At 39.8% G+C, this 22,736-nt stretch overlaps 1 protein-coding gene across 1 annotated transcript in view; it reads right to left on the bottom strand.

Annotated features, from left to right (window-relative positions):
* The window catches only part of ADAMTS3 (ADAM metallopeptidase with thrombospondin type 1 motif 3), a 269,433-nt gene extending 254,430 nt beyond the window's left edge, over positions 1-15,003 (bottom strand). Inside the window, exons 1-2 of the mRNA XM_036763494.1 lie at positions 14,935-15,003; positions 13,500-13,527 (exon numbers count right to left, since the gene is read on the bottom strand). Of these exons, the coding sequence (XP_036619389.1) occupies positions 13,500-13,527; positions 14,935-15,003 (97 nt within the window). The remainder of the gene's footprint in view (positions 1-13,499; positions 13,528-14,934) is intronic.
* Between the last annotated feature and the right edge of the window lie 7,733 nt (positions 15,004-22,736).

Raw genomic sequence — 22,736 nt, 5'->3', positions numbered from 1 at the left:
ATCACTTCAGTCCGAAGAAATATGTTCACTAGCTTTCTATCCCAGCTGCAATCTTTGTTTTACTTCCAAAGAATCTTTGTTTAGCTATTTGAAGGCACACATTAATTTTTTGCTCATTATTAGGAAAGAGGAAACAAATAGTTGTGATCTTAAAATTCTTCTCATGTTTTTCATCTGGCTTTGAAAATAAACTCCAGTTGTCCAATGTTTGTGTTCAAGAAAACCATTTAGGAAAGAACAGCACATTCTTTCAGTGCACAAAATCAGGTAAGGGGGGAGTTTTAAAGGGGTGGTTTTAACTTTGTTCAATTTGTTTTAATGTGGTTAGCTGTGCTGATAAATGTAGAACAGGGCTCTTAAAAAATCATACCAGAAGGCGAGAATGTTAGTGTGCTAATCTTAGCTCTGGGGGCACATTCTTTTTAAAAGCATTTGAAATCAATACTGTTCATGAACATCAGAAATATGTATTTGTTCATGGCCTGTCTTGGGCCGTAAACAAAATAAGTTACCAAGAGATAATCCCTAACACACAATTTCAAAGCAATGATACTCCCCAGTCATTCACCAATGAGAAGCCTAATGGCCAAGACCCAAAATGGCTATGGGCAGGAATAGGAACAGGGATGAACCTTGGGATTTAAATGATATAAAGAACTCCCAGATAAGGAATTCCCTCTACCACTACTCTGAAAGATAAAAGCACTTAGGGTTAATAGAGAACAACACATCCCACCAAGGTCTACACAATCCATGGTAACTCATGGTAACCATGAAGAGGTCCAGATTGGCTCCTCCATACTATGGCTCTTGTCCTAGCTCTTCTATAGCTCCTAGAACTTCTCCCTTTGGCCCAGGAATTCTGTTGCTAAATTAAAGCTTCCCCACCATTGATGGTTCACATCCTAGCCCAACCCAGTTTTTCCTTATTACTCTGTCTCCTCCATCTTATGTCAGTCCTGGGGCCACAAGCTTCCCTTGTGATGGAGCCAGGTGAGTGGAGAGGGCTCCTTTCAGAGAATCACATCTATCCCTACAGTCCCTCTCCTCTCAGTGTTTCTGTCCAACTTTTTAGTCTGTTTTCTCTATCTGTAATCCCTTTAAGAGGGCCTAGTCCAAGGGCATAACCTGAGGTATACCAGCTGATGATGAATTGATCAGTAATTGCCAATCCATCATTATCAACATGGTGTCAATGGAGCAACCAGTACCACCAATCCATTATTATCAACATGGTGGTAGTACCCCTGATCCATCATTATCAACATGGTGTCAATAGACAACCAATAACACTGATCCATCATCATCAACATGGTGTCAGTGGAGCAACCAGTACCACCTATCCATCATTATCAACATGGTGTCAATGGGGCAACCAGTACCTGACACAAAGCAAGTAACTTATACCTTGATGAAGAAACATCAATGCCAGAAAAAAAGTCCTCAACAATGCATGCAATGGGGGCTTTGCACTTTACATAGGAAGATGAAACCCACTCCTTTTTTCCTTCCTTCCTCCTTTCCTTCCTTCCTTCTCTTCCTCCCTCCTCTCTTTCCTTCCTCTCCCTCTGTCCACATAGGGAATCATACCCTTACCCATGAGTGTTCTGCCCAAAGGAACATAAATTTGATCACTGAAACCTCACAAGATATCTTGGGGTTTATGGGCTAGATTTCTTTTTTAAAAACCAGACCCTAAAGCTAAATCATTCCAGTTTTAATTGATTGGTCAACAATAGGTCCCAGCCCAAGACTCATTTGGTCACTGTTTGGGCTCTGATGGCTCAGAGTGAGTGTAAATTGCAATTTTTTCTGTTTTGTCCAGAAATTCTGAGGGTCTTCCCCTCCAGGACTGATTTTTTTTGACTAGGTAAAAGAGGCCATTCTTTGCTTCATTTCTTACCTAGCCCTAATCACTAAATGGGTGTTGCCTCAGACAAACTGACACCTGGGAAAGACATTAGCTTTAAAAGGCCAAGGAAAGAGTGAGGCTGGTGACTTTGCACAGACCTGCCTCACTTAAATCCAATTCACTTGCAAGTCATTATATCACCTTCCCAATGTCATGGTCCTCTATGAGAATGAAGAACAAACAACAACAGAGGGACATTATCACTACCAAAAAAAAGCATCACTTCATTGGGACAATAAGAATCCAGAAAAATAGCCCATTAAAATCACTGTAATTTAAACATGTACATATAACCTATGCCACCTTTCAAATCATTTTCAGATGTAGGATGCTGTCAATTCAAAGGGAATACCAAGAAACTTGAAGGCCAGCAAATATTGGTGTATGTCTAGTTATAGGCTGCTCAATCTGAAAATTGTTCATAGAACATAATTTATTCAGATTTTTCCAATTTATAAATTTTTCTCTGCGATTAGATGAGATACTTCTTAGGGAATATTAATTTTGAGTCACTATAGTACTACATAGGACAATAAACAATTAATATATATTAATAGTATAATTAATAATATAATTAATAGTATGGTTAATAGTATAATTAGTAATATGATTAGTAGTATAATTAATAATATATAGTACTACATAGGACAATAAACAATTACTATCATTTAGGGGACTGTAAAATAAACAAAATAAGTGTTATAAGTCTGTAAAATAGAGAGAGCACTTACACATGTTCCTCATGAGGTGATGGTAAAGAAAGTGTTCTATAAATCTTAAAGAGCTATATCAAGGTGTTATAATGGTTTTTCTTTGGAGTTATGAGATTTTTTGACTCCCAGCATTGTTGCTAACATCTCCTCAAGTGCCTAACTTCCCTTTTGGGGACCTGTGCCAGCATTAAGAAAACGTGACTGTTTAGCATCTAAGGAGATTTTGTTTGTGTTAAAATAAAAAAGGCTTCTATCCAGCAAAAGCACTGGGCCACTGAAGCTGTTTAACCAGCTATAAAGCACACTAAACATGAAAAGTCAAGATAATGGGCCACGATTGAAGCCGGGACATGATGTCTGAAGCAGTGTTCTCAGAAGTTTTGGGTGTGGCACAGTACTCTGTATTTCCTCACTCCTCTAGTTGATTTTTTTTAAGCAGATGGGTGATGTTGGGTGAAAAGACCTAGGGTTGTTAATTAGATACAATGAGATAGAACAATTGTGTGCATCGTGTTTGTGTGTGTTGGGTATCATGGAACAGCAGATGACAGGATGTATCTTCCACATTCTCCTTCACCTCTCTCTCTCTCTATATATATATATATTACATATTCCAAGAAGTCCAATAATACTGAATTTGCCAGGAAATGTGACCATGGAGAGAAAAAAAATAGTTACCCCAAAAAGCTTATTATGATAAACTGAATGAAACAACTTCAAATAAAAAGAGATCACAGGTTGGGGAATCAGAAGATCTGGGTTTCAAACCCAACTGTGTTAGTACCCGGGTAACCTTGAAGAAGGATCTTAGCTAGACCTTAGTTTCTTTTCCTGTAAAAGGAAGGAGTTGGACAACATTATGTTGAGGAGTTCTCCTGGTAAAGTCCATGAAATGGGGTGTCAAAATGTAATTGACAAATGAGAAGAGTAGGTGGTTGTTAAGGAATAGTGGCAGTACTCAGGGAAGAACTCCCTATTGGAGGAAAACAGGAAAACAATCTGGCAGAAATTGGGCTCAGACCAGCACCTTACACCATATTCCACAATACATTCTAAATGGATATGTGACCTTATTACAAAATATTATACTAAGAAGAGAAGGAAATCATATATATTTCACAGCAATGGGTAGGAGATGTATTCTTAACCAAATAAGGGATAGAGGCAATTACTGAAGAGAAAATAGATAACTTTGATTACATGAAAAGGAAATGCTTTTGAACAGACAAAACTAATATAACTGGGAGAAGAAGGGAAGCAATCAAATGGGAAAAATATCTTGTGTCAAACTTCCTGATAAGGGTTTGGTATCCAAGAGATATAGATAATCTGCTGGTTATTTATATCATGTTTAGTAATAAACACAGACTGAATACTGAATTACAGTGCAAAAACTGAATCATCATAAAAAAGGACAAAATGGAATAAAAATGCAAGAACTTAAAGAAATAAGAAAAATGAATGTGGAAAAGAAAAGAAGCCACTTAGACCAAATTCCTAACCCCATCTATGGGCTGCAGGAAAATTAGAGAGACAGCAAAAGGGAGAATTGAATCCAGACTATTGAATGAGAGGAGAGTCTCACCCATACAGGGAAGGGGCTGCTTAAAAATTGTTGTTCAGCCACGTCTAACTCTTTGTGACCCCATTTGAGGTTTTCTTGGCAAAGATACTGAGTGGTTTGCCATTTTCTTCTCCAACTCATTTTACAAATGAGGAAACTGAGGCAGACAGGGTTAAGTGACTTGCCTGGGGTCACGTAACTAGTAAATGTCTGAAGCCAGATTTGAACTCAAAAAGATGAGTCTTCCTGACGCTAGGGCCAGTGCTCTATCCACTTCACTACCTAGCTGCCTAGCTTATACTATATACAACAATGAACTAAAAATGAATGTGACCAGAATATTAAAGATTACATGATTTAAAAAAAATTAGAAGACACCCATGTCAGGTATCTGTTACACCTGTGTCTAGGGGGTAAAAGATTGAGGTAATTATAAAAGACAAAATTGGTAAGGGCAGGGCTTAGTACATCAAACAAATTAGCCTACCTTAAAGTGTCATGATCTGAAGCTCTAGTACATTAACTAAGCAATAACATTTATTGACTGAATCAATAAATGCATTTTATATGTGAACAATTCCTTGAAACAAAGACATTTCAATGAGATACTACAGAAAGTCTGTCCAGATTGGGAGAAGGACTCGTATGCTATGAGGCTCATAGAAAAAGGAGGGAGGTAGTTCAGAACCTGGGACATTTGAGCAAATGCAGAAAAGAGAACATTCTAGCTAAGTCCCTGGAATGGACTGGGTAGTGGGAATAGAGAAGAGCTTCAGACCTTGGTCTGGGTTTCTTCTTGAGTGGGGGAAGACTTTGTGAATCTCAGAGGAAAGAGAGTAGGGAGAGGGAAAGAGGGAAGGGACGGGGAGAGATGGAAAGAGGGAAGGGAGGGGGAGAGATGGAATGGGGGAGAGATGGAATGGGGGATAGGGGAAGGGACAGAGGGAGAGGGTGGGAGGGAGGGGGAGGGGAGAGGGGGAGGGGAAGAGAGAGGGAGAGAAAGGTACTATGTGCAAGTTACTATGCCTTAGTGCTTTATAATGAATATCTCTGATCCTCACAACAACCTGGGAGGTAGGTGCTTCTATTATTCCAATTTTACAGGCAAGGCAAGTGAAGCAGATAGGCATTATGTGACTTGCCCAGGGTTATACTACTACTAAGTGTCTGAGACCAGTTTTGAACTCAAATCTTACTGATTCCAAGTCCATGGTTCCATCACCTGTATCACCTAGCTGCCCCAGGGTACTTTCCATCCCTCTTCTTGTAGGTTTCCCCAAATCAGCTGAAGGCAAGGTATATATTAAAAGCCAAGGACAGAGTGGGTGAGGATTCAAGGCTCTAACAAAGAGGCCATAGAAAAAGCTAGAGCCTAAGGAGAACACTTTGAAGATGTTAACAAAAGGACTTCCAGGAGATAAGACTTACCCCCTTTATTTATGTGATCTCAAAGCTCAAATCCATGCTCCCTTGCACTCTGTACATACCCATAGGAGAGTGTGACACAAACTTTGGAGGAGCAATGGTTGTGCCACCTCATTGTATCACCTTAGATAATGCCCCTTTCCAAAAGATAATTGAATCTGATTTATTAAATGAAGTAAAAACCAAACATGGTGGGGAACACACCAGTGTGGGCTTATGGACTATGCAGAATTTAAAAAAATCATACCCCCAACCCTTTAGCATTACCCCAAGAAAGTAGCTCAAAAACAGGGGCTGCACATAGATAATTTTTGTTTCCATGGAATCAAAAAGCTTTACACATACAAAGGCAACACAATCAGGATAAAAAGTGAAGCAGTCAATGAGGGGAAAAAATCTTTACATCAAAGTTTTTGATCAAAATAAAAATTCTAAATTATTAAGCATGTGAATGTTCCAGATCAAGACAACTCTAAGGTTTCACCAGCAGTTTGGGAAAGATGACAAATGCCACGAATGATCAATGAAAAGTTGTAGAAAGAGACGCATGAGAATACATTATTTATTGTCAGAGCTATGATTTGTTCAACCATGTTAGAAAACAATTGGGAATTACTTAAAGAAAATAACTAAAATGTCCATACCTACTGAATCAAATTCCATTGCTAGCATATTCCCAAGAAAATCAAAGACAGAAAGAAAACATACATACATACATACATATATAAGTTACAGCTATATTTCTTATGAAATAAAGATCTGGAAACAAAGTAGATACCCATAGATTACAGAATGTTTAATCAAAGTTGTGGTCCATGAATGTAACAAAATGTGATTGTGCTATAAGAAATTACAAATACGATCAACATAGAGAAACATGCAACACTTATAGGAACTGATGCAAAAGAAAGTAAAGGTCAGCATGGAAAATATATGCATAATGATTACAATAATGGAAATAGAAAGACCAGCAGCAAAACAATCAAAATTGATTGCTGCAAAATTATAATAGCCAAGTGTGACTCCAAGGAAGAACTATGAGAAGGCATTTCACACACATTTTACATACATACACACATACACACACACACATACACATACACACACACACACCTTCTTTGCAATGGTGGGCAACTATGGGAGTGAAAGCCTATAGATAATGTCAGACTATTTAATGCGTTGGTTAGTTTTCTTGAATGCTTTTTTCCAACTTTTTTAGTTTTTGTTATAATGAATGGCTTGCTAGGATGGATATATTGGGAAATATAGACCCTGTAGAAAATGAAAAAGATATCAATAAAATTATCCTAAGGGGGGAAAGGTGTATTAAAAAATTAGAAGTCTTTAGAGATTTCCTACTCCAAGACTTGCAGATGAAGAAACTGGTCTATAGAGATATAGCTCACCCAAGATCCCACAAATACAAGTAGGAGAGCTTAGATTCAAAAGGATTCCAAATAAAATTTTAAAAGGTGTCCAAATAAAAAAAATGATTTGGCAGTTAGGTGGTGCAGTAGATAGAACTCTGGGCCTGGCATCAGGAAAGTCTGAGTTCAAATCCTGCCTTAAAAACTTCCTAGCTATGTGATCCTGGTCAAGTCACATTATCATGGTGTGCCTCAGTTTTCCCAACTGTAAAATGGAGATAAATAATAACACCTATTCCCTAGGATTGTCATGAGACAATCTATGTAAAGCACTTAGCACATTGTCTGGCACATGGTAGGTATTTAATAAATGCTTGTCTCCTTCCTCAATGATGAAGACGCTAATCCTTCTCATCCTCCTCCTTGTCTTCCTCCTCCTCCTCCTCCTCCTCCTCAAAGACCAACCTATCATCCATGCTTGGGGCAGCAACTTCAAAATAGGGGAATGCCAGTCAGGATGATGTACAGAGTGGGATTTGATGTTCCCTGAAACCATTAAGGTAGATGTCAAGGCATGCTTCAAACACTGGCAAATTGAGCTCTGGCAACATCACTGAATCCTTACTCACAATATTCCATCTTCCACTTCTGTGTCTTTGCACATGAGGCACGTGTGCCTCCTTAATTCTGCCTCAAAAAAATTCCTCTGACTTCCTTTAGAATGCAACTCAAGAATGATCTTCTGCATGAAGCCTTTTCTGATCCTCCTAACTGCTTGTGCTCTCCCTCCCCAAATTATCTTGTATATGTTGGTAGGATTGATTTCATATATATAAGATATGTGTGTATAGACTTATCTCCCCCATTAGAAAAACACATCATCAGTGCAATATAAAAATCAGCAACTGAAAATCAAAGTCAGAGGATTTAGGCAATCCAAAGACTCAATGCAGCACAATGACCAAAATAAACAATTTGACATCAATCAGAAACCTGAGTAGAAGTTTGAGAAGGAAAGAGAGCAAACTTATAAGAGAATTGAGAAAATGTCTGGTCTGTTTTGCTGTAAGAAGTCTATACAAGTTGGGTCCATCAATTTCCCAGACACAACACTGAATCAGAAAAACTTCAGAAGGTTGAATAGATGTCACCGTTCCAAACCCTCAATTTCCAAGCTACATGGAATGAAAAGCTTTTGACGCATAGAGACTTGACTTAAAAGGCCTCGTGGGAATCATACGGGGACAGGAAGAGATTCCTGTCACCCTATCTATTATGGAGTTGTACCCAGGATGGGTTTGCACCATCTGCCTCAGCAGTGGTCCGCTGAACACTGCTAACAGAACATCAATTTGTTCCAGGGCTGTTTCTATATGAAGTCTCTTGAAAATGATGAAAACAAAAGAATCATTTTAAAAACAATGCTTTCAATGGATGTTGTCATACTAAGTAGTCCTAATCTCTAAGCTATATGGAATCAAAAACCTTCAAACGTAGAAACAGAGTCAAAGAAGCTGCTTTACTATACTGTATTCAAATATGCAGGGCATGGCCATGTATGTCAACCTACCACTGGAAACTGACTATCAAAGAACTTGTTTCCCATTGGTCTACAGCCTTTTCTTTGCTGACATTGCAGCACATGAAGAGTCATTTTAACCTCTATGTGTTTTCACAACAGTCTTTCTAACCATTAGATAGAGCCTTTAAGTGAGGCCTGCAGTGCAAATGGGGCCAAATTCTATAAATACTCATCATCCTGAACCCACAATAATCATGTTTATGAACAATAGACTGCAATTTTACCACAAAACGTTAGACTGTCTTTCCCAAGAATTTACAGCAAGTCAGCAAAGGACTCTGAAAGCATTTGGGAAATGAAACTGAATTAATTACATCTGTCAACTGAGGTTACTAAGTCAAGAGATTCATTATCCACATTCTGAAGAACATAAATCTACAGGTTCTATTTTAAGGGGGAGTTGAACCTTCTAGTAGCAATAAAATTCCATATAGTTGTTTAATGAGTAGACAGAAAATGGAAATGTCTAAATGGTTAATTGATCCTATCTTGGGGGGCGGGAGGGAACAAAAACAGAATGAAAATTTGCAGACTCTGTGACAGTCTCCTATTATCAGCCTTGGCATGCCAAAAAAGTTTTTGAAAAATTAATGCCAAAAACTTTTATGCTACCATAATAATGCAGTGGGCAGCATATCACCAAAGGGAAAAAGATGACCTGGTTATCTGATAAAAGAAGGCCATAGATGACTATCCAGGAGTGGTGGTAATAGCAGTCTGCTTTGAGAAATGAAGCTAGGGTCCCAAATTCAGGTCATCATTGGCAACACATGCATTCCTAGGAGTATAGCCAAGTTCTTCCTATCTGAACCACTGATGATTTTACCAGGCAACCTAGAATTGCCCCTAATGGATTTTCAAGATAATTTGGGCTGGCTACCCTCAGTCAAAAGGATGATCAGTCCTGCCGAAAAGCCGGGAAAGGCTTGAAGTGACCTTGGGGGTTTGTTCCAGCCTTAGGATTCCAGGATTAGGTTACCATAGTTACCTGAGACACAGAAGAGAGAGGGGCTGGGGTGCATCAAAAGCATGGGGGTGGAATACTTCAATGATAAAAGCAAAAGAAAGTTCTTGCTATACAAATATTGCATATTTTGGCTAAGAAACTTAAAGCACAAAATAACAGCATGTAATAAATGAGCCTGGCAAATACTTGCTTGGTTCTTTTTGGTTATAGGGAATCCAACACTGTAAATGATTGAAATCCACAGATAATTTTTAAGCCATCTTTTAGTCAACAATATCAACTTTACCATCCATCAACATTTCAACACAAATTGCCAGCAAATGGAACTGACTAATTTGAATATCCAACTATGTTATTTCCCATGCCCAGGAAAATGATCCAAAGGTCAGTGCTTTGTAAGCAGTAGGCACTTAAAAGTGGTTTGTGGAATGATCAAAGATGGACAGTTGAAGTAACTAAAAATAAGAGGGTTTAGATGCTCCTCAAACTAGACCGATCTCTGGACAATCATTTGTGAAATGTGCCAACATCCCATTTGGGAAGGAAATAAAATTGAAGTGAAGAGAGAAAGAGACAAGGCTTCAGAGAATATTCATCTAACCATATATCACTGGAATCAGGAAGAACTGAGTCTGAATGCTACCTTAGACAATCATTCATTTTCTGACCCCAAGGCAAGTCTCTCAGGCTGTTTCCTCATCTGTAACGGGGATGATAAAAGCACCTACCTCATAGAGTTGTTGTGAGGATCAGATGAGATAACATACAAAAAGTGCTTCATAAAACCTTAAAGCCTGAGGGAAGGGGAAAGGGGGAGGGAAGAACAAGCACTTATTAAGCACCTACTATGTGCCAGGAACTGTACTAATCACTTCACAAATATCTCATTTGATTCTCACCACAACAATAGGAGGTAGGTGCCATTATTACATCTACTTTACAGTGGAGGAAACTGAGGCAGAAAGCGCTTAAGTGACTGGCTCAGAGTCATGCAGTTACCAAGTGTCTGAGGCTGAATTTGAACTCAAGTCTTCCTGATTCCAGGCCCAGCACTCTATCCACTGTACCAGTTAGTTATCTCAGGTATAAATGCTAATTAGCAACAGCAGTAGAATCATTATATCATGTTTGCTGCCCAATCAAACAAGCTTGAAAATTATTAAAAGTGGTTCAGGGCAAATGGGTAGTCAGAAATGATGGTGTTACTGGCACCATGATGTTGAGGTGGGTGGAGGGGGAATGAGAAAAAATAGGAAAATGCAGAACTAAATCCAGCCAGAGAAAGATCAATGTGTCCCATTCCTGGGCCGGGAGAGGAGGGAGGGGCGGGGAAGAATGGCCACCACTACCATAAAGCTTGGCCATGTTTCCCCCCAAATAATTCACGGCAGCCCCAGTGTGGTGCCTGAAGAAGAAAAGGTCATAATCAGAAAGATTCTTTGGCAGATTCTCCAGTTTTTATAGCATGCTCAGATGTCCCAAACTTTGTGTGTCACCAAAAATTTATCATCATTACCCAATAAGGACAGTCAGCAAGAGTACCCATAATTACCGGCCCCCCTACCAAGAAGCCTACAATTCTGTTTCATGAGTCAGAAATGAGATGACTTTTGGAGGAAAGGGGGTATTAGGTTAGTCACGTCACAGCACAGAGATATGCATGTTGCCTCTGATGGAGATGGGAACAGAGAAATGGGTCAAGACTGGAAATCTGAGTCATTTGACCAAGCTCAGTTTCTAACAGGGTCAGATCCAACCACAAGACAAGAAACCATCTTTCCAATGGATAGTGTGGGAAGGAGGGTAGAAACATTGCTCCCTTGCTCCATCACCATAAATCTTCTATCTGTTTACATCAGTCAATAATAAACATTTATTAAGTGCCTACATCTTCTGTAGATACTTGAAAAAGTATCTGCTTAGAAGTATCTACTTCCAGTATCTACTGGAAAATTTGCACTGTGCCTCTAACATTCAAACATGTAGAAATTAATCAGTCCTGTGCAATTTGATCCAGTTCATATGTTAGAAGAATATACACATAAGACAAATATAAGGTCTCTTGTCAATGGCATCTCTGAGAAGCCAATAACTTATCAATGCCAGAAGGGAAGGGGTTTGGGGAAGGGGGAGGGAGAGGGAGAGGGAGAGGGAAAAAGGGAAAGGGTAAGGACTAGGAGGTAAGTGCAATTATGATTTTATAGTTGAGGAAACAGAATCAAATAGAAGTTAAGTGACTTGCCAAGGGTCACAGAAGTGTCTGAGGCAGGATTTGAACTCACATCTTCCTGACTCCAGGCCCAATGCTCTGTTTACTGTGTTACATTCACACAATTATGTAAAAATGAGATATATACCCATTTTAGGCAAGAAAATATAGTAATAGAAAGTATGTTGGATTTGGAGTCGACTATGAGCCTCACTTCCCTCATGTATAAAATGAGAGTGATAGCTTTTGTGCTGCCATTGTGATTGGGATTCTTCAAAGTAGGTACTTTGTAATTTGAATTATATGATTCCATAAGCTTTTATATTATTATATTTGGTCCTAGAGTTGTGATTTCAGCCTTGTAAGAACTTCTACCATAGATATAGGGGGTATATATACATGGAGATTATATATAAGATATATATCTTAGGAGCTGCCTTGGGAATCTGCAGCTCTTGCCTAGTGCCACACAGTTATTATGTGTTGGAAGCAAGACTTGAACCCTGTTCTCCCTCAGGCAGCTCTGTAAGACCTACCTACTGAGTCAGAGACTGAGTTGATGGAAAGGAATTACCACACCAGGAATTACCTGCCAAGACAATTATAGATTTTATAGGTTGTTTTAAGAAATTCCTTTTTAAAAGATTTGTATGATCAATAGACCAAAAAGTAGAAGAGATCAGAGCTGTGTGTTGATCTCTGAATAATATGGCCTACTAATAAAAAGAAATTACCAATGCTATTTGTAAAGACCACATGCCTAAAACAAAAATGAAAAAACTTTCTTTCCTTCCCACCCCACAAGATCTATGACCTGTTCTTATCATCCAAAACAAAAGACCTATGGCACCCAACACTTACTTAAGAAGTAGGTAAGAGGCAAGTATGGGAGTAGAATTCCTACTTATTTCTTAATAGCAACAAACTGTTAGAATTTATCTTCTCCCCATCAGTGATTATACATATACACTTATGTAGTGTGTATGCACATATGTTGTATGTTGTATATATGTATGGCATACAGTACTTCTTTTAAAGGTGACTATTAATATCCCTTGTTATGTCACTGAAGCAAATTCTTTACCTGAAGAGATAATTTTTCTCCAAGTAACCAAGGACATGCTTACAGAAAGGCAATGTACAAGAATGTAGCTTGTTGCCTAGAAAGTATTTTCTTCTGTTTACAAGAATGTCGGCAATAAGTTATTCTAAGTATAATGTTACATATAAGGGTATTACAATATTTACTATGTAAGTATATTATAATAATGAATTAAACTTTTATGACAAATTTAAGGTTTGTGGAATCCTACAATTAGTCTATCAATAAACATTTATTAAGCACCTACTATGTGCCGGGCTACGTGCTAAGAGCTGGGGATATAAAAAGAGGCAAAAGACAGTCCCTGCCCTCAAGGAGCTCACAACCTAATATAGAGAACAACAAGCAAACAAATATAAACAAACAAGACTATATGTGTGTACGTATGTATATGTATAATTTTGAGAAAAAAAAATTAAGATTTCAAGAAGGTCCTGTTAACCAAAAAAGAAGAAAGAGAAAAAAATGTGGGGAATAAATAAAAGAATGAAGCTGTCGCCCTAACTATTCAGAGAAAGCAGTCACTTGAGATCATGCAGCTAATGAATGGGGGCAAACACTTCCAACCACATATCAGGATATGCATCAGAAACAGTTCTAAGCTAACTTTCCAGATTACTTGAAATCTTACTATGTGAAAATAATTAATGAGGCTTACCTATGCGCACCACTCCTTCATTACCCGCCTGAAAGGGGAAAGAGAAAAAAAGAGAAAGAAAAAAAAGTTACTTGAGGTCCTGTCCTGTCAAACGAGCATTTTCTCCTGAAAGTTTTCTACCTTCAAGCAATGATTTTTAGAAAGTACCTAGCCACTAAAGCAGTGTGCTGGGTGAAGCAGCCTTGCCAGTTTTTTCTGCCTTAATTCATCAGTGATATTGTCTTATAAACGTATGTCAGTGTATTTGCATATTTGTACACACATCCCAATACTTACTCTGAGACACAACTAAGTCATCTTAACACTGAATGCCCTATTTTGAAAATCACTGAAGCTGGGCCAGGTTGAAAGGATTAAAACGAAGATGATTTTGGTCAGCTAGCGAAGCGTCTGAATTACAAAGACGGGATGATGGAGGGGGTAGGGTTGCTGGAGGCCCCTGGGGATGAGATCTGTCATGAAAAAGGACAGAACTCCAGGGATCTGAGCTCAGGAAAGAATCACAACAAATCAGTTTGTCTAGCTTATAGCTTTGGCTCAGAGCGGGCAGACTGGAAGACGCGAAGCACACTCAGCAAAGAAGCCTGCGTGCGTGCATACCACAGCCTTCCTGTCCATATTTAATTTACAAAATGCAGCCCCTTCCTTCGATTTAGAGTTCTCAAGAACTCAACTAAGTTTACAACGTTCACCTTGAGTCTCCAAAGAGTGGGGGAAGGGGAAAGGGGGAAAAGAAAACAGAACTTAGCTTTTTTAGAAAGGGGGGAGGAGGAGGAGGAGGAGCTGTAGTGGAAGGGGCTGTGGAGGAGGGAGGAGAGAAGAGAGAACAGGGAACAGGGGTAGGGGTGGTGGGGCAAGAAAATGTAAAAGTCAGGAAACGTTTCCAGGCCCCCTCCCCATCTGTCAAACCCCAAACAGGGCAGAGATTCTCTGTGGACACGTGTATAACTGGCTGCTGGGTCTATCCTTGTCGATTACAGGCACAGGAGAAAGAGAAAATCCAGGGAAAACAGGATAGAACGGAAGGAGGCAAAAGGAAGAGATTAAGGAAACTCTCCTCCAGAATCTCATTCATGAGCTGACACTTAGGGGAAGGCGGATCCCAGTTTGCCAAAAGGTGGATAGAAATTTGCCCCCCAATAATCCTTCTGATTGCCGCACAGCGGGGCAAGTCATATCTATGACAATCCCTGGGCTCCCGCAGGAAGATTTTCTGAAATCTCATGCTTTTAAAAGAAATATCACACACACACACACACACACACACACACACACACACACACACACACACACATCCATCCATCCATCCATCCTGATCCAGTCTTCACTTTTGGCTTCTACAAAAGAGAGCTGAGAGTGGGAGGAGAAATCATCTCTTTGAGGGGGGAAAAGGGGGAGGAAGAGTTGAATTTGTTTGTTTGTTTGTTGCACTTACTTGTCCATCAGCTGAAGTCCTAACCTCTATCAGAGCAGCTGCTACCAACCAAAGGGACAGGAGGACCATCACGAGTCGATTTCACTTTTCAACTACTTGGGCAAAGCAAAACTCCCCAAAAGGGGGCGGGGGGAGGGGGAGCAACAACAACAACCCGAAAAAAAGTTTCTTTTTTTTAAAAAAAGGGAAAAAATAAAAAAGACTTGCTCTTCTGCGCTTTCCTTCACCGAAAATGAAATTTGAGCTTTTATCCCAGCCTCCTTCCCCACCCCCCACCCCCTCCTCCTCCGCTGCAGCTTCTCTCCCCCCTTTGCTCTTAAACCCAGTGTGCAAAGAGAAAAAAGGAGTGAGTGAGTGAGTGAGAAAGACAGAAGAGAGGCTGGTCAGGAAAGAGGAGGAGAGGGCTGAGGGGCGGCTTTCAGCGCGATCCCTAAGCAGTTGGTTTTAGTTGGGTTTTGCCCTGGGCTTTTCAATCAGTCCTGGTCCCTCCGGGCAGAGCCGAGGACGCCTGGGTCTGGCGTTAGCAAGAGGGAAAGAAGAGAAAAGAGGGAGAGAAGGAGGCAGAGGGAGGGAGGCAGCCAGACCCGGGGGCGGGGGCGGGAGGCGCGGGGTGGGGGTTGGGGGGCGGAGGAAGGAGAGCGCCCCTCGCTGACTCCCGTGGCTCTCCGAGCTGCAATCTGCTCCCTCATTGCAACCTGCGGGGCGCTAATAAAGCAGCACGAGCTCCTCCCTGCACCACGGCGGTGGGAGCTGCCCCTGCCCACGTCACACACACACACACACACACACACACACACACACACACACACACACACGCACACACGCACACATACACACTCTGGGGGCTGGGTGACCCCAGACGGGCTCCCAATCCAGTAGGCACAGCGGGGACGGCGTAGAAGGAAGGATGCGTGCATGCATGTATGCATACATGATCCTGCGTGTGCATGCATGCATGTGAGCTGCAAGATCGCTCAGACCTCCAGCAGCGCCCTACTGCTTTTTTAGGAGGCCGGTTGAGGGGCTGGAGCTGCTCCCCTTGGGTTGGGGATGACCGCTACAAACCCAGGGAAAGCATGGAGGAGATTCAGGAAGCAGAACGGGAAGAGAATGGAGGAAATGCACCTCCAGGGACTGGACCGCCTGGAGAAGCCCTGCTCCCAGAGAGGACCCCAGAAGCAGGCGCGCGACTGCAGAAGCCAAAGGCTTCTCCTTGCACCCAGATCACCTATCCCGGGGGTGATCGGTGCCACATGATTCCTTTTGCTGCGGGGTCCCAAGCTTGACCCTGTGAAGGAAAAACAAGCCAGAACCCGCTAAGACTTGCAAAGCATGTGCTTGCCTCACCTGGAGGACAAAATAGAAGTCTCAGTCTGCTTTAGATTTTCTTAGGTGTCTTGGATCTTTTGTTGTTCGGTCGTGTCCGACTGTTCATAACCGCATCTGAGGTTTTCTTGGCAAAGATACTGCAGTGGTTTGCCATTTCCTTCTCCAACTCATTTTACAGATGAGGAAACTGAGGTAAACAGGGTTAAGTGACTTGCCCAGGGTCACACAGGTAGGCAGCGTCTGAGGCCAGATTTGAATTCACAAAGATGAATCTTCCTAACTCCAGGCCTGATGCTCCATCAGCTTTGACACCTACCTGCCCTGCCTTTGCTCTAATAGACCCTAAATAAATGCTTTCTTAACCTGACTATTGCTTTTTTGGGGATGAGCGTTTTCCACCTTGTCTTTAAACAAAACTTAGTCGAATTTTTCAGCAATACTTTAAAAAGATATTAATATTTTACTAATGGTAGAAAATACTTTCTCTCTCCTTCAGTCAGTCAACTGACATTTATTAAACCCCTATTGTGTGCAGGGTACTGTGCTAAATGCTGGATTACTCCATCCTCATATTTCGGGACTTTGCCTAAATTCTTAAGCAGGGGCCCTTCAGGTCTTTCTGTCTCATGGATATCTTTGGCAGACTAGTGAACTCTATTGACCGCTTTTCAGAATAATGTTTTTAAATACATAAAATATTTTTTCGGGTTTTCAGATCCCTGTGTCCTAAAATCTATTTTCAACTCTTTGTTAAGTCTATAGACTCCAGTTGAAGATACAGGAGTTTTAACTTCATTACAGTTATTAATGCATGCCTTAACTCATTTATGAGATTATAACCTCCTTGAGGGCAGACTGCATTTTAAAAAATCTTTGTACCCCCAGAATTTGAACACAGAAGGCATTTAGTAAGCATTTGTTGAATTGAATTGGGTGGTACCAATGCTATTCAATATTAGTGGTACAGATAAATTAAGGTTGGTTTAATATATATATATGTGTATATATATATATGTATATATATATATGTATATATGTATATATATGAAGACTAGACCTATGATTTAATTTTGGAGGGGCCCCAGATAAAGAAATTGTTTGGCCAATATGTGTAGTAAAATTAAGGGTATGTCAACAGCAACAATAATAATAATTAATATTTACATAGTGCTTATGATACAACAGGCATCATGCCAAAGTCTCTACCATTATTATCTCATCTGAGCCTCACAACCTTGACAGGTATGTGTTATTGTAATCCCTGTTTTACAGGTAAACTGAGGCAGTGAAGGTTAAGTGACTCACCCAGGGTCACAAATATCACAGGCTGGATTTGAACTCAGGTCTTCCTAACTCTAGGTCCAATACTCTATCCCTTGTACCACCCAGATTCCCCCAAGTATATGCCTTTAGTACATGTATGTAGATACATGTATAGTACTAAATTTGCAGATCATTTTTTTTTCCTTTTGGGAGAAGAATAAGCTGGGCCTATGATTTCTGGAAACTCCCTAAGATTAATTTACTCTTAATCTAATAATATTACCATCATTTGCTTTGTGAGAAGGATGCAATTATTTGCCATCAATAACTTCCAAAATTAGGAAGCATATTAATGTTGCAAGTTTACCTTGTAGACAATTATCTTCCCTTTACAAACTAGTGTTTTGTAGAATTGTATAAATTTGTTGCATTTTTTACTTAAAAATTTGAGGTTTTTTAATGTTTTAATGTTTAATGTTTTCTTTCTAAATGTTTTTGCAATTTTTCAGAAATATTGAATTTTTTAAAAATTTGATAAAGTAACAGATACATTCACCAAAATGAAACTTTTTCTGATTTCTCCCACCCCCCAAAAATTACCTCATATTTACTTTGTGCATATATATATGTATGAGTGTGTGTGTGTGTGTGTGTGTACACATGTCCACAAGAGAGTAAGCTCCTTGAGGGCGGGTACTGTGGCATTTTCCTCTTTGTATCCCCAGTGTCTGGCACATCATAAACACTTACTAAAACCTTACTGATCGATCGATTGATATTTTTAAAGTCCTTTAGCATTTGCAAAGTACTTAACCTATATTATCTCGTTTATTCTTATAACAACCCTATGAAGTGTATTTATGAATGCATGCAATAGGTATTTGTTGTTTTTTTAATCTTCCCTTCTGACATCATGGGGGTGTCTTCCCCTTTAATCCCTTTAATAAAAGGATTTGTTCTGTAAAACTTGGATTCAGTCGAAAGGCTGCACTTGAGGACCTAGAGGTCCACATGTGGCTTCAAGGCCACAGGTTCCCCACCCCTGGTCCAAACCCTTCATTTTATAGATGAGAAATGCAAACATAGGCTTACTTATTTCCCAGGGTCACATTGGTAAATGCCTGATGACTATGGCAGGATTTAACTTTGTCTTTGTAAATTCAAGGATAGCATTTAATACACTATACTATGGGACTTAGTGGCATTTTACAATCCGCTATCGGGGGTCATCTGCAGTTGTCCTGATCTACATCTTGCCGCTGGACCCAGGTGGTTCCAGAGGAGACAGTGAGGCTGGTGACCTTGCACAGCCCTCCCTCACTTAAATCCTATTCACTTGCATGTCATGGCATCATCTTCCTGATGTCATGATACTCTTAGAGAACAAAGGACAATCCACAACAATCTTCTATTATTATGCTGTTATCACATGCCTCTCCCTCCTTGCTTTTCATCTCACTTTTGTGTGTTATCTTCGCCACTGGAATGTAAAACTCCATGAGGGCAGGAACTGGTCTCTATTTGTGCTTATAATTGTATCCCCAGTACTTAGCACTGTGCCTGGCAAATAGTAAACACTTAATAAATGCTTATTGACTTCACAGGACATGCCTTCTTAGACAACCTTGATACTTTTCCTTTATTAAAAAGAGGTATGTTTGGGAAATTTTTTTTAGCATAGCTTTATGTTCTATTTTACTCTTTACAGAGGTAAATTAAAACTGTGTATTTATCTCAGGATAGCTCAAGATGCTCTATACAGAAATACACAAGTCAGTCACACTGCTCAGGATTTTGTATCTCATACCCACATGTAGGTTACAAATAGGAAGCTTCGATGAATGGGAAAAATAGAAGCCAAGAAATTAAATGTAGGAGCCCCAAGGGGTCTCCCCACCACAAAGGATTTAAATTTAAGTTGAGATTAGAAGTTTTTGATTTGAGCTCCCAGTTTGCATAAACTAAAATGATTTCTCAGGTCAATCAGTCAGTCAAGAATTCTGCTTTCTAACCTCTGCCACTGATTAATAAACTCAACTAATTAATAATCTGATTGGTGCTGAATTTCTTAGGGTCCTAATTTATTTTCCATTAAAAGGAACTATTCTTCAGGGTTTTATAAATAACAAAAGAAAATATCTCTAGGGTGGGGTGAGAGGGGGAAGGAAGAAAATAAATGAAAAAGAAAAAAAAAGAAATGTACACGATAAATTTATTATATATTTAAAAGGAATGGCAAGTTGTACATAATAGATTTGCAGTTTTATGAGCAAGTATCTTTTATATTATACTATGTTATGGACATGCTTGTTTTATTCCATAATCTTTTTAGAAAAAGGAAAAAAATCCTAGTTAGTAGAATAGCTCTGGTTTGGGACTCCAGGGGGTCTATGTTGAATCAAGACTCAGTTGAATTATCCCCAAGGAACTTCAAGTCTCAGATCCATCAAAAAATTAATATATTCGAAATATAGATGTGCTAATTATATGTTCACTGAGAATCATCAGAGGATACAGGAGTCACAATTCTAAAAGAAAAAAATCAAAGCCAATGGCACTTGCAGTTGGATAATACTTTCTTCCCTCTGTCTGTCCTAGACAGAGATTTACTTTGGGTCCTGATAGCAGCTATCCACTTGAATGAGAAGGGTCTTGCTTGCCATGTCAGAGGAACAACTCCCTACCATTACTTTTTTTTCCCCAAAAGTTGGATGCCATGTCAGCCTGAGAGTAGGTTGGGTAGCTAGCAAAACAGAGTCTAGTAATAACCAAGTGGCTTAGTGGATAGAGGGCTGGAGCTAGAATCAGAAAGACTTTAGTTCAAATCCATCCTCAGATACTTCCTAGGTATGTGACTATGAGTAACTGATTTAACCTTTCTCAGCCTCAGTTTCCTCATTTGTAAGATGGAGATAACATCACCTTACAGGGTGATGGGAATCAAATGAGATTGATGAATCAGTCAGCTAGCACTTATCAAGTGTCTACTATGTGCCAGGTACTGTGCTTAGCACTGGGAATACAAGGAAAGGCAAAAAATAGCCCTTCCTTCAAAACACTCAGAGTCTAACGGGAGAGACAACAAGCAAACTATGAATAAACAAGATCCATAAAGGATAAATTAGTGGTGTTCTCAGAGGGAAGGCATTAAAATGGAGGAGGACTAGAAAAGGTAGAAAGTAGAGCTTTAGGTGAGATTTTGAGGGCGCCAAGGAAGGCCAGGAAGCAGAGATGAAGAAGGAGAGCCTTCTGGGAATGGGAAACAGTCAGAAAAAATGCCCAGAGTCTAGAGATGGAGTGCCTTGTTTTTGGAGCAGCCAGGAGGCCAGTTTCACTGGATTGAAAGGTACACGTTGGGGATGAAGGTGTAAGAAGACTGGAAAGGTAAAAGGAGGCAGGTTACAAAGAGCTTTGAGAGTCAAAGACATGTATGAAAATGTTAGCTATTAGTATTTTGATCATTACAGCCCACAACACCAGCTCTGCCACTGGCTAGCTCTGTGACACTGAATAAATTGCTTAATCTTTACATTTCTACCTTCCCATTTTACAAAATGAGGGGTTTTAATTAGATGCTAGGGTTATCCAGCTCTCCATTTTGATCATTCTAAGTAACATAAAATACTCTATTTTCCAATATTTTTGCTTCACACTCCCCCTTCAAGCTAACTTGATGAAGATCACTCTGTTTACATTCCTCATTACCCAATAGTCTCTGTAGTATGTGAGTCATTTAAAGGAATAAAATAATTTTGTAATCCCAGCAATTCTCTATTAAGAGAGAATATTAGAGTTAAAGAATCCTAGATTATGAGACTTCCTACAGCATGACATTAGGACCTATTATTGCAACGGGTCCAAAGCATTTATTAATCACCTATTGTATACCAGACCCTGTGCTAAGTGCTGGAAGTACCAAGAAAAGCAAAAACAGAATCCCTGCCCTCCAGTCACTCATGGTATAATTGTGTTTTTACAGTCTATTACTTTAAGACACATAATTTTTGTGCATCAGCGTCTCTTAGTATTTTGGACATCAGGAATGAAGAATACAATGTTCTGTATTCTATTTAAGGAAACTGGATATTCAGAACCTCAGAACCTCAAATGGATTCATAATCTCAGCAACGTAGGGATTGCAACCCATCTATGTTTCTTCATCCTGTGCAAGTCTTGTTTCATAATTTGGCCACAAAGGGCCCACTCACCCAATCTGCTCCACTTCTTTACTTTTTCGTGGCTTTATGAGAATACTCTGGGCAGCTAGGTGGCACCATAGTGCACAGAGTGCCAGGACCCAAGTCAGGAAGAGCCATCTTCCTGAGTTCAAATCTGGCCTCAGACACTTAATAGCTGTGTGACCCTGGGTAAATCACACAACCCTGTTTTCCTCAGTTTCCTCATCTGCAAAATGATCTAGAGAAGGAAATACTGTCTTTGCTAAGAAAACCCCAAATGGGGTCACGAAGTCAGGCACAACTGAAAATGACTGAACAAAAATGAGAATACTAGTGGACTGGATGGTCTGGACAATAGGCATCCTTCATCTACTAGTTTTTTCCTCTATAGAAATATGGGCCAAATTCTTTGGAATGATTATGGGTCTCATTTAGGAGGCTTTGCCATGTTTTTTTTCATGCATAATACAATCAGCACGATCGTTATTTACCAGGTGGGTCTCCCAATGCATCCTGGGTCATCTCCAGTCATCCTGGTGAATATCTGGCCACTGGACCCAGATGGCTCTGGAGGAGAAAGTGAGGCTGGTGACCTTGCATGGCCCTCCCTCACTCAAATGAAGGTCAACTGCAAGTCATGTCATCATTTCCCTGATGTCATAGTCCTCTTTGAGAATGAAGGAGAAACACAACAATTTGCCAGGTGACAAAATATGCAACCATGAACAGCACCAACTTAGAATATGAATTAATTTATAAACTTATACAGACAAGCATAATAGAAGATTGTCAGCACTGGCATTTCATAAGATAGTGAGAAGCAGTGGAAAGAAAAAATAGTTTAGGAAAAGATTAACAAGAGACCCAATTAATCCAAGCCAACCCAACAGCATTTAAGAATGAAACTGGAGATTTCCTCTTAAGATAATGACCTGAGAGCTCCCAGAGGATCCCAGTTCTCCAAAAGATGCTTCAGGACTTTTTGTAATTCATCAGAAAGAATAATGATAAAGAAAACCTAGAGGAAATATC

The sequence above is a fragment of the Trichosurus vulpecula genome, chromosome 6 (assembly GCF_011100635.1).
Source record: "Trichosurus vulpecula isolate mTriVul1 chromosome 6, mTriVul1.pri, whole genome shotgun sequence".
NCBI classification, from domain to species: Eukaryota; Metazoa; Chordata; class Mammalia; order Diprotodontia; family Phalangeridae; genus Trichosurus; species Trichosurus vulpecula.
Note: the sequence above shows the minus strand (reverse complement) of the source record. Positions and strands in the feature narration are given on the sequence as shown.